Here is a 13,120-nt window from a genome sequence, read left to right as displayed (position 1 = left end):
ACTAGTATATACCCTATTCCCTAGGAGGTGATTCCATTGATTCATTGGAAAGCTTTATGATATTCTGGCCATGTCTTCCATTCCTTTCCTTTTGAGCCATGCTGTTGTCTGCCGAGGGCTCCAGTTCACAAATATACCATTACTCATGGAAACACACAGATGCTCCCTATTAAGGACAGCGCATCTTTTAGCCCCTTGCAAAACACGACTCCCTTAAACACAATGCTTTATTGTTTTCCTGAATTTCAACTTCAATTAGCATGCCTTCTTCTCAGGGGTGCAACTTGGTGGGTTAGACAGATTGTTATGGAGCGTCAAATAGCCTAAAAGGGACAGCCAGGGAAACAGCGTTCTTGCTGAAGAACTTAATTTCCCTTAGTATTTGCCAAAGTAGCTAATCTAATTTATGGGAAAACAATTAAAAGAATACGACATTGCATAATTTTTTTATTGAGTTTTGTAATTAAAGTCGTAAAAATATGTCATCCTTTAGCTGGTGTAGCTTTGACTTTCCAGCTTTCGATTCCTATATTTAAAGTTTTCTTTCTACACGAACTTCATAATTAACAGGACTTAAACTGCCTAATTCTCTCTGCTTCGAAAGCTGCTAGTGCTGTCAAGGTTCCTCATATACCTTGCTAATTAGATACCTGATACAGGGTGCTTGGTCACCTTAAAAATAATAAAAAAAAAGGCCTTTACAATCTGTGAGTGATTTAAGTCAGACTCAAAAATACTGCTTTTACATGATATCAGATTACATTTGCTGTCACATGTATTTGCACAATACTGTGTTTGTACAATATACCATAGTCCAGCACCGCTGCCAAACATGTGAGATCAAATATGGTAAATTACTGTTGTTGTTGAGGTCTGATACACCAGAAGAAAAACACAAGTCTGAAATTACCGAAAGCTTCATGGGAAAGAGGAAAGGAGTTCCCAGAAATATACTGAAAAACGAATGCTTCTCAGTTTTGAAATGAGCTCACCAGAGCTTTCCAAAAGCAGATGAATGTTCTTGACCTGATGAGTGTTTATCAACTGTCTGCGCGTCTGCTTGGCAGCTTTGCTCCCTTGAAGATGTTCTTAATCGGAAGAGCTGAGAAGACAAGAATTTGGAGTTATCCTTCTAGTAAAGGTTCCCATTCTCCCAGTACATCTTTCTTCAATAAGGAATGTGTAAAAAAGAGTGATATTGTTGTGGGGTATATTATCAAGAGGATACAAGATAACTCAAGGATTACATATTTGGATGTACCTGTCCGTGCACGTTAGAACAGAGAATTTGTTCAGGATATTTTTAGTGAAATTTCTTCTAGTTATAATTGTTTCTAACTTCTTTCACAGTGTTTAAAAATGCCTTTTTACACACCGGCAAAAAATTAAGTAATACCACAAAGGCAGACAGATGCTTCAAGCTTTCAGTTAAAAGAGAAAGCAAAGTTAGCTTGGGAATAATTGCAGCGACCTCAACTTGGTATCTTAAATAGCAAATACCATTCCCTGCTGAGTGATACAATATCTCTGATATAAATCATACATAAAATGTTGCTTTCATTTTTTAATCGCTTTATAATATTTACTAGGTAGTGTAAGTTCTGGCTGACGCCAGTGGGAGTTTTAAGGTTACAATAGCTGCAGCTGGGAGAACTGAATCAACAGGTTAAAGCCCTGGATGCATGAAACCTCATATGTCTTTGCAGGAAGGAAAGTCTGTTTTACAAGAACCGTTGTTCCATTGTTTTTTGGGGCAGGGATGGTGGTTTTGGTCTTTGTTAATACAATGCCTCGCACAACTGGTTCTTGATCCCTGATTAGCGTCTCTCCAGTGCTACAGCAATCAAAAAATAAATGACACGAATGGCATTTTAAGGCTCCAGTAAGTTACTTGTCCAAAGCCACAGAGCAAAGTGATGCAGAGCCAGATTTAGCACACAAGGAATTTCCTTTACCCAGTCTCAGCTTCGGGCCATTATTTGGCTTCTCTCTAGCAAATGACCTTGTCTGATGTGCTTCGATACATCATGCGGGCCTTGGCATGCCACTGCCAGCTCCTCTGCTCCTCTGAGTCACTACAAAGGCAATTGGACAGCAAGCAGCTCCTTCCTTCTAGGTTTGACGCTCACGAGGAAGCCTTTAGACATGCAGAAGTAAACCCTGACGGGCAGGCTAGCACGCTTCAGGACTGACAGCCGGGAAGGACCGCAGCACAGGGCACTTTTCAGCAGGACTCGGTGCAGGCTGAGTACCTGAAACAGAGCTGGTAGCATAGTCTCAAGTGTAATGACTTTTTTTTCTGACAAATATTAAAAAATAATTCATTGTTTTGAACTGCATTCGTGCAGAACAATAATCGATTCAAAAGACAAGTCATTAGACAAGTTTATTGGCTTCAGTCACTTATGAGGGTCCAAGTGTGTGTCTCTGTGCTGTCTGGGCTGTCTCCTGGGAGGCTCCTCTTAACTATCTCCCTAAATTTCAGGAGGAATCTCAGAGGTGGGACAGTATTTGGATGCACACTCACTCCTCACAGTATGTCCTCGACGCAAGTGATTGTGTGGGCATGGTATTCTGCCCTTGCACTGAATTCAGTTGGTCCCTTATTCAGAATAATACTCTCGTTAGCTCGGGAGAAGAGAGTACTGACCGCAGTGTGTATCCCACCTGCCATGGTCACTTCCAGCAAAGTCAATGGAATTATTTGTGCAGGATGTGGTCCAGTGTTAAATTCTTTAAAGCATAGGAGCAAAACTAGTGTGTGTGTCTCTATATGCTGGAATTTATCCATTTTCAGGCACAGACAAAGGGACTATTAAGGACCACGAGAGAGTCCCATCAAGGGTGTAGTGTACAAAGGGTGTGAGGCATAGGACAGGGTGGGATGAAGTGGGATAGGAAAGGAAGGGAAGTATTCTCAGGCAAATAGGGTAACTTGTCCAAGTAACTTCTCCAAATCTGTTTGAAGGTGCCCAGTGAACAGGGTGGGGCTTTCTTGAAGTTACAGTTTAAGGAAAGATATTATTATAAAAATAATACTAGGGGTGGGCACAGGCTGCAAATATGTTACTTTTTCTGAAAAAAACAAACTAATTAAAAATCATTTCCTCTTCTGTTCCTTTGCCAAGACCTGTTTTCAGGAGTCTATGCTTCCACCCAAGCAGCCAGTGAAATCTCAGGCATCTGAAACAAATAGAGGCAGCACACTTAGGACTTGGCCAGTTTAAAAAAAAAATAGAGGAAATTATTTTTTAAATATTTTGCTTTAAAATACACTAGATTGTAATTTTTATATTCATGCACATTTAGTTATTAATTTTGGCTGGTAAATAGTTCTCTTTAGAAAACAACTTAACCATTCACCTTTCATATGCAATTAAACTCAGATCCTGTGTAATCTTAGGTTTCTGTGCTTGCTATTTCCAGGAGACACACAGGAGTGATTCTCTTTAAAACTTGGATGTTTTAAACAAATGATATTTATTCCATGAATTAATTTATAAAGGAAAGGAGAAGGTAAAAGGACATATGAAAAAATTATTGTTAAAAATGGGAATAAAATTTCTGTGCAACGTAAGTTTTAAGTAAGGATTTAAAATAAAAAAGAAATGTAATTATTTACATTTTATTCCCGGTAGTTTGTAATGTTTCGCGAATATATTGCTTTTTTGTTCTTTCACAAAATGACTGTATTATCACTCAAATATCTCAAACACACTGATAGACTCATCTGTAAGGCATTCCCCATCCCACTTTTATGGGAGCTACCGGGCAGCCAGCTGAGCAGTAGTTGAGTCATTAGAGCCTGGTTGCAAACACATAAATAAGTGTATTTTAGTGTTGCTGTGAATATGTTCTCTGGACTGAATGTGATATCAAAGTTACGTATGTCCTTACGTGGTTACAGGCTTGGGTTTACATAAGGAACCAGTTTATGTTGCTACTGAGTTCTTCAGTAGCATGTGATGACTGTGGAGACATTGCCTTTGACTAAGAAAATGGCAGGCGAGTTTAGGTTGGTACAAGTTGTGACAGAAGCAGGAAGAAGATGGTTAAGGGGGTGGAACATCTCCCTTATGAGGAGAGGCTGAGGGAGCTGGGTCTCTTTAGCTTGGAGAAGAGGAGACTGAGGGGTGACCTCATTAATGTTTATAAATATGTAAAGGGCAAGTGTCATGAGGATGGAGCCAGGCTCTTCTCAGTGACATCCATTGACAGGACAAGGGGCAATGGGTGCAAGCTGGAACACAGGAGGTTCCACAGAAATATGAGGAAAAACTTCTTTACAGTGAGGGTAACTGAACACTGAGAGGTCGTGGAGTCTCCTTCTCTGGAGACATTCAAAACCCGCCTGGACGCGTTCCTGTGTGATATGGTCTAGGTAATCCTGCTCTGGCAGGGGATTGGACTAGATGATCTTTCGAGGTCCCTTCCAATCCCTGACATTCCGTGATTCTGTGATTCCGTGTCAGCCTCCTTGTCCCCTTTTACATTCTTCGTCACCGTTCGGTTTGGCTTAATGCCATTGAGCCTGCCTATGTTTCCACACATACTGGATAAATGATTCTCTCAAGAAGGGATGGGAATGTTGCTCAGATGCTTTTAACCGTGATTAGACATTTCTCATAGTGCAACCTTTAAATGCCTCTGTGTCAGTGGTGGGTGAAGTGATTCCTGTCTGAGGCAATTGTATAGTGCAACAATTAAAACCGTAAATTGTTTTGTTGTCAGACCTATTTTATGTAAACTTTACATCCTCCCCAAAAGAATGTGAAGACTGCAAAGAGGAACATGCAGGAGCTGGGAAGTACCACAGAGAAGGTCCCCTCTTGCTTTTGTGCATCATCTCTTCAATTACACGGATTATCACTATTTTCCACCAGCCTCCTGTCTTACTGATGGCGCAGGATGAATACTGTTAGGGGCTAGCTCAGGTTTGTGAAGTGGAAGACGCCATTGTCCAAAGGCCACCAAGCCTTTTTTTTCAGGAAATGGAGGCAGCATCATGAATGAAGCAAGGAATTACAGATGGAAAGAGACACTATTGCAGATAGGCAAGAGGAAGCTGTTTGAGGGAATTAATACCATCCCTTCCTTTTCTCTAGGGTCACTGCATAACAGTAGACTGTAGCCAAATACTTGAGCTGAGATATTCACAGGAAGCCTCCAACAATGAGTGCAAAGTTTTGGGGGGGTTTAGAGAGTGACTCCTGGCTTTCCTTTGCAAAAAGTGAGGAGCACACATGGGAATGCTTTGAGTTGTGCTTTGAACAACTCTTCATCTGGTTGATAATGATAAGTACCCTGGAGAAGTTAGGCTTCTGGTGTTTCTGGTTGCGTGTTCAAAATCAGCTGATACTGCTGATAAATTTGATTTCAATTTCTCTCTGTTTCTGTCCCCAGTTATAAGGTGAGGATCATACCGCCTCCTTTTTATGGATCTGAAAGCAAAGTCAAAGTGTTTGTAGTAGACCCAACTACTATAACTAGTAACTAGATTAAAATGTCCACAAAGAGGTTTATCATCTCTCCTCAGAGCGGGGCTTGGTCACTTCATACTCTACAGCAGATTGTTTTTAAATCGTTATTGACTATCCATTTTGTTGACCTCACTTTCTGGCCTCTCAAGCTCATTGATCCCCACACCTCTCCTTGTCTCTGCCTTACCATTTAGCTCCTCTGCTTTCCCCTTTCACTATTTCTTGAGTCTGGTGGCTTCCAGAGATAAACTTTGCCATTAGGAGGGAGAGCCTCTCAGTTCTGCACTTGGGACCATGTACTTCCCTCTTCACCAGCATGTCCTACTAAGCTACATAGGTTGCCATGGAGGAGCATCTGTGAGGATGGCAGATGATACCACATCTAACCAGCACATGGGGAACCACGTTCATGGGGAACTGAATCTATCCAGCCTATGCAAGCAGGTTTTTTTTGAAGGCCTTAACTTAGCCAAATCTGGGCAACTTTTAATAAAATCTTTTCCCCTGCCAAATTTCAAGTCCCTTCTCCAAAACATGGAGGCACTAGAGCTTTTTAATGAAACAGTTATTAAAAAACAAAATGAAACTAGGAATAATAACATGTTTTTCTCTCAGTTGTTCTCAGAAAAGTTGTTCTGTTGTTCTCAGAAATGGCTGAACCGGTTCAGCCTGATGTATTTATTTTGGAAAGAGTCAGCTGAGACAAACTTTCAGCATGGGAAATTTCAGCCCAACTGGTTAGCCTTTCTCAAAATTTGGCAAAGTTTAATGCAAGTGAAAATGGTCTTACACTGAGAAGTCAAAGGCAAGCTTACTTATCAGCAGTGCTCCTTGCTTAATATAGAAAAAGACTATATATATTAACTGCTTTTTTTTTTTATGTTTCAGATTCTTTGAGTATATATTGCTCTACAAAGATGCAGTGATGTTTCAGATCGAACAAGTTACAAAGCTTTGCTCGAAGATTGCTCTGACAGAGCCATGGGATCCGTATGATATTCCTGCCAATTCAACTTATGAAGATCAGTACTACATTGGGGGACCTGGAGACCAGATTATGGTTCAGGAATGGTCCGACAGAAAACCAGCCAGGAAATGTATGTGCATGCTTTTGTTTCATCTTAATAATAATCGTCTCTGCTACCCAAGGAAAAATAAAATTATTCATGTTTCACCCCAGCTTTCCATATTTCTATGCTGGAAAAAATAATAAATATACCCCGAACACAGCATATCATTTTATTATCAATGGATTTTATTAAGAAAATGTTTCATATCTCAGCAAGATCAAATATGTCCAAGGGACTTGATTGTATTTTAGTTCGTATGATACAGATTTTGGCATGGAACAGCATCATTCTGTGTCTGAATCCAGCAACTTGTGTCCAAAATTTATCTAGAGAAGAATTGGTAATATAATTAGGGGCACACTCAAACTAGAGTGTGCATAATAGAAACAAAGCAGGTGTCAGTGTGTGTCTACACACTGTTATCAAATGTTATCACAGAATACATCCAATACATGGTCCTGCAGCAATGGGCATCTTTAATATGCACCTAAGTTTTGTTATCTGCTACACTAGCAAGAAATATCTGCTCGCAAGGCTTAGTTCTGCACTTGGCAGCTGAACATCTGCATCGTAAAAGAAAGTAGGCTGAATTTTCCAAGGTACAGTACGTTAGGTTTTGGATGCACAGCAATTTGTTAGCACATTGGCTTCAGTTTTGTCCATGGTTCACTGATGACCCAGGCAGCTATAAAAATAATTTTAAAACCCCCATGTAATTTATGGCGCTGCTCAGCTAATGCAATACTTATGGTTATAGACATCTAATATATAGTATGGTTTTGACCCTGAGCCAGGGGAAAATATTTCTTGAATAAAAGTCGAAAGAACGAAGTAGAAAATGAAGGATAATATCATTAGACCTCTGCAACTAGGTTGATACATCCTCTGTTATTCTACATGAGGCAAATTATCACTTACTCCAAGAATTTTGTTTTTCAGATCCAGTATTTTTGGAACTTTTGTGGAACTTAATATCCAGATACATTCTGTTAATGATGTGTGATTTTTATCCTGTAGTATTTTGTATCTCCAGTGCTTTCTGTATGATCATTCGTAAAAATAATATCTTAAAGTTGTCTACCCATCCACCTTTCAGCTAATACTGGCTTAGATTCTAGAAATTACATTATATTATATTCTGTTACAATTATAAAGGTTTCAGTGGAGATATAGGCTACCTTGACAGCATCATATTTCACCTTAATTTTTTATTCAAAATTCTGATAGAAGACTTGTTGAGAAAAAGAAGCCTCCATTTCTGTATACTCAAACCCAAACTCATTGAGGTCAGAATGTTGTTGGTATATTAGGATGCCCTGGAGAGGCATGTTCAAATACTGCTCAGCTTGCCACCCTTTCTGTAGATTCTGTGTGTTTCATGCCACTGCTTATGTATTTCTGATAATGTGATTGTGGTACAGCGTATGACCCAGTACTGGAAGGACAGAAAATAAGTATGTTTGATTCGTGCTGAGTGAGAGAAAATATTCTCCTTGGGACTGGAAAAATTTGTTACAGGCATCCCTCAGAGGAACTGATTTTATGATTCAGCCAGCCAGTCTAGGGAAGTGATCGTCCCTCTGTACTTGGCACTGATGAGGCCGCACCTTGAATACTGTGTCCAGTTCTGGGCCCTGCACTTCAAGAGAGATGTTGAGGTGTTGGAGCGAGTGCAGAGGAGGGCGACCAAGCTGGTGAAGGGTCTGGAGGGTCTGACCTGCGAGGAACGGCTGAGGGAGCTGGGGGTGTTTAGCCTGGAGAAGAGGAGGCTCAGAGGTGACCTTAGTGCAGTCTACAACTACCTGAAGGGAGGTTGTAGTGGAGTGGGAGTCGGCCTCTTCTCCCGGGCAACTAGTGATAGGACAAGAGGACACAGCCTCAAGCTTCACCAGGGGAGGTTCAGGTTGGACATTAGGAAGAATTTCTTTTCAGAAAGGGTCATTAGACATTGGAATGGGCTGCCCAGGGAGGTGGTGGAGTCACCATCTCTGGAGGTGTTTAAGAAAAGACTGGACATGACACTTAGTGTCATGGTCTAGTTGACATGGTGGTGTCAGGGCAATGGTTGGACTCGATGATCCCAGAGGTCCCTTCCAACCTGGTTGATTCTGTGATTCTGTGATCCCAGCAGGTAATTTTGTATTTTAACGTCATGTGTTTCTGCTGTCAGGAGATCTGAGATACATAAAACAACTGGATGAAGTGGTGTACGATGGCAGAGGTAAAGAAGGATCACAGAAGAGGTGCATGGGGTTAATAAAAGACATTTAAAAGTGAAGGATATTCAAAGGAAACCACCTCAATGGTATTGACTACAGAAATAGCATAGCAGTGAAAGTAGAGGTGATGGCAGAGGATGGGGGGAAAGAGAAGGATGGAACACCTCTGAGATAAGCACGTCGTGGAATTAAACTGAAGTTAAAAAAAGAGGCAGACTTGCTACATCACATGTGGAGGAGATCAGCATTGAGCGTAGTCTTCAAATAATCAATGAACTGGTAGAAATGTTTGAGAGGAATAAGAATTTTAAAAATTAACATGATAATGATGATATGAATAGACGATGGTAAACAGAAGGAATGAGTTAAGAGGTGGAGGCACTGGAGTTGTATTTGGGAATGCTCTTCTAATGACACAAGCACTCTGTGCTTGAGACAGTAAGATGGAAAAAGATGAAGCAAGGCCGTCTTTATTTGAATTAAAGATGTGGTGAGTGTGATCAGTGTAAGAATGACAGTTAAGATTATAGAGGTCCAAAAGCTGTGGAAGCAAGATGCTCTGCTGTCAGTTCTGGTGCAGAGGAGTCCCCAGCATATCAGGGGACAAGTGCTTCCTTGAGTAGGTGAGTGCAGAACTGCCTGTCCATGGGAAGGAATCAAATGTCCCACATAGCAGGGGGACTAAGTGTTTTAGAGGGTCAAAGGCTGTGTTGAGGGACAACATTGTGAAATGGACCACAGGTTTTCAGTAATCACACCTTTCAACTTGTCAAGAACAGAGTGTAAGGCGGAATGTCCTCGTGCTACCCAAGCTGGTGGCACCAAAATTTGCCTTCTGGGAAAACAGAGCATTTCGTTGCTTTACTGGTGAAGTGAGTAAGTGCGTGCTGACATGAAAGTGGCATGAGAGATGAGAGAAATCAGACTTGGGACTAAGCAGAAGTGGTGGTCCTTCAGTAGAGGTATACTTGAAAGGTGACATACCAATGCCATGACGGTATCATGATTTGAAATGTGCTTGACAGCAACACGTTCAGGTTTAAGATCATTGTGGTGTCCAAATGATACCAGTTTTGTGTCCTTTCTTGGTGTTGCCATGCTTATGGACAGAACTATGGGCAGTTCTATAGGCCTTGCTTGAGGAACGCCCATTTTTTTGACTGACGTCATCATGACACATTTATTCATTCATGTCATCTAAAGTAGTCACATTTCTGCTTGCTTACAGTGGAATCCTGGGTCGGCGTTTACACAGTCAAAGACTGTTACCCAGTGCAGGAAACTTACACCAAGAACTACAGCGTGACAACCTCCACTCGCTTTTTTGATCTACAGCTGGGCATTGCCGACCCCTCCGTGTTCACCCCACCCAGCACCTGCCAGACCGCCCAGCTGAGGAGGATGAAAGATGAATGCTGATGATGGACACTGGCTGACCCGGGCAAACAAATACTAGCCAAGAGGATGGTTATTAACAGTCAGCTGCTGACATCTAACCTGATTTTTCAAGCTTATTGTTGCTCTTTTGGGAATTGTAAGTTTTCACTTGAAAGAGAACATAAACATTTAACTGAGTAAAATATGTAACACAAAAGAGCTCTTTCATCACATTAATCTGTCCAGTGATGCACTTGCAGTATTATATAGTCACCGCTAAGGTAATATTTATAGATACTATTTATTTAAGCTGTGGCTGATTTGCCTTTTGCAAAGGTTTCATTATTTATTTTTTCAAGAAGACAAAGCATAAGCAGACTGCAATAATGGTAACCTCTAGAAGGAAAAGCTAGGTTTTGTTGTTGTTGTTACTTCTGGGGACTTGAGGGAAGGGGAAATATGTCCTGGGTAAGACCTCATCTCTAACCGAACAATACCCCATTTTTAAGTGTACATGAAAAGTAGGGAAATTCATTCTCTTGGCTTTGTTTCACTTTGTGTTGTTTTTTTCTTTCTGCCCTTCAGGAAGCTGGTAGTCTGATGTTTGAGCTGATTTTTTTTCTTTCTGAAAAGAAACTGGAGTAGCTGTATTCATGTAATGCTAGCTGACATGCAAACAATGCTTTTCTGTTTCTTGGAAGAATGGCATGAAAGGAAGGGAAGGAGGGAGAGGTACACCCCCAAAAAAGTAAGCCAAAGTTTTCTTGCATTCACTACACTTTTGGTGAAGTGTTCCAGCAGGGTGCAATGAGGCATTTTTCAGTCATATTTTACTTTAGCACCCACTTTTCGAGGCAATACTAGTTTTAACCTATGCAAAGAGATTAAGAGATCCTGCACTCTAAACGGCTTTAATATTTTGTAAGTATTTTCAAAAGTCTTTCCTTACTCAAAGAGTATGAAAACACCTTTATAATTCCAGGTAGAAGTGAAAAAAAAAAAAAAAGCTGTTCTTAGTATATAATTAGTAAAGGCTAAATCAGCGTTTACACAGTGCCTGGCAATCTGGACGGAGTGAAAGGCAGAGCTGTGTGACCAGTGTGGGGAGGTGGAAGGAGGGATGGGAGGGAGAGGGAGAGGTTTGAGATGTCTTCTGTCTGGTGAGACTGCAAGGCACTGCAATCTAAGCAGAAATGACAATCTTGCTTTCTTTTGCACCCACTCCGTTGATGCCTGCCCTATTTGCTGTCCAGCCAGCATTTCAAACCTTACCATCTCCACATATTTTTCTGTTGGGCAGAGTGAAAGTTTCCTTAAGGGAAACACATAACTAACCAAAACAAGCACGGGAAGTGCACGTATTTTGCTTTAGAAAATTCAAACCAAATCTTCATGCACCTTCAGGCCCTCACAAGTGTGGAATGGTGACGAGTTTTGCACTTTACCAAATGAAATTAACTGGTTTATTCTGTGAGTCTAGGCATGCATTTTATTTATTATTTGCAAATATGTTTAAAGCCAGATTCTTGTCCTCTTACACGTGTCGGGTAGTAGCTTGCTCCAGAAGTTGCCTGGCTGAAAACAGTGTAATGCAAGGAAGTTTGGTGTGGTTTTGGGCAGAGTTATCAAGTTCTGTCGCTTCCTCAGTGGCTGCTGGACTCTTCCCCCACAAACAGATTTCTTTTTCAGGACAACTTTTAGTGAAGAGAAATGATCCAATTTGACAGCGATAGGAAGTCCTGCATAAATAGGATACATAATTTACTGGCCAGTAGTACCATATCTGACAGAAAACTGAAAGCTTGCACCATTTCTGGAGGAGAGATGCTGGGCAGGCTTTTATTGCTTTGTGTGCCCATAGCTATTTGTACATAAGCAAGCAGTACAGTGGTTATTTTGCTTTCACAGTTGTGGTCAGAACGGCATTTTTACTTTGCCTTGTGCCTAATGAAAGCATATACACATACCTGCTAAAATTTAGGTAGTTCATTAAAAATTTTCTCTTGGACATGACCATTTCACTGAAACATGCTAGTGGAAAGGATTGGGTTTCCTTGAATTTAGAGTGCATTTAATCTGTACTCGCCTTCTGTATTTTTTGTGACAACCTAAATGCTAACTGCATATTGTTCTCATTAGAGCAATGATTAACATGCATTTCTTAATATCTGTGTCTTGTTAGAATCTGGAAAATATAATAAATCTGGCTAGCAAACATGAAGCTGTGGTACTGTATCGTTTGGGCTGGCTTTGTTGTGGTAGAGCAGATAGCTGAGTAATCAGGGTGGTTATGTTATGTTTTGCTGACAGTGATATCATTTCTAGCAATAACTTTAAATGTTCCTTTAAATATGAATTTGCAAAAGTCTGGTACACAGAAGTGCTTTAAAAAAGTTGCCGTGACATGTTTTATATGGCTAAATATGTCCCTCTACAACAACGCTGTTGTCTTCGTAGTTATGCTCTACAAATTCAATAAAGAGAGTTGTCAAAGAGATGTTGAACAACAAATTTTTGGATTACATGTTTTAAATTAGCCACGAACCAACTATAAAGCACAAAATGCGTATGCCTCGTTTGTTATCTTCGTTATCATTTGTTATCATGTACCACAACAGACATTTTGCCTTTATGCGACTGCCAATGACTCAGTAAGAATGAGCATAAAAGGACTTTAAAGTACCCATATAGTGTGCTGCCACAGTAAAGTAAAAATGGGGTTTTCATATGTCTGATAGCCTGGGGAATTTGTTTATCACAGTTATCTGGTGGAAAATTAATAATAAATTGGTATGTACGTGAGTTACATATTGTATTCTATTGGGTAATAGTGATAGAATCTGGGAGTTGGGTAGCCTGTGAGACAAAGCTGGTTTTGTGAGATTTCCAGTGCTTCCTGGTTTCAGCTGGGCCAGAAATAGTGCAAACATGGATCTGCCTGCCATATTTTTGTATTTCTGCTTGGAGGCTTCAC

At 40.5% G+C, this 13,120-nt stretch overlaps 1 protein-coding gene across 1 annotated transcript in view; it reads left to right on the top strand.

Moving 5' to 3' along the window:
* The window catches only part of EPDR1 (ependymin related 1), a 32,464-nt gene extending 19,807 nt beyond the window's left edge, over positions 1–12,657 (top strand). The window contains exons 3-4 of the mRNA XM_068405127.1: positions 6,369–6,577; positions 9,998–12,657. Of these exons, the coding sequence (XP_068261228.1) occupies positions 6,369–6,577; positions 9,998–10,188 (400 nt within the window). The 3' untranslated portion in view covers positions 10,189–12,657. The remainder of the gene's footprint in view (positions 1–6,368; positions 6,578–9,997) is intronic.
* The last annotated feature ends 463 nt before the right edge of the window (positions 12,658–13,120 follow it).

This window comes from Nyctibius grandis, chromosome 7 (genome assembly GCF_013368605.1).
Source record: "Nyctibius grandis isolate bNycGra1 chromosome 7, bNycGra1.pri, whole genome shotgun sequence".
Taxonomy (NCBI): domain Eukaryota; kingdom Metazoa; phylum Chordata; class Aves; order Nyctibiiformes; family Nyctibiidae; genus Nyctibius; species Nyctibius grandis.
This window is presented reverse-complemented; position numbering and strand designations above follow the sequence as displayed.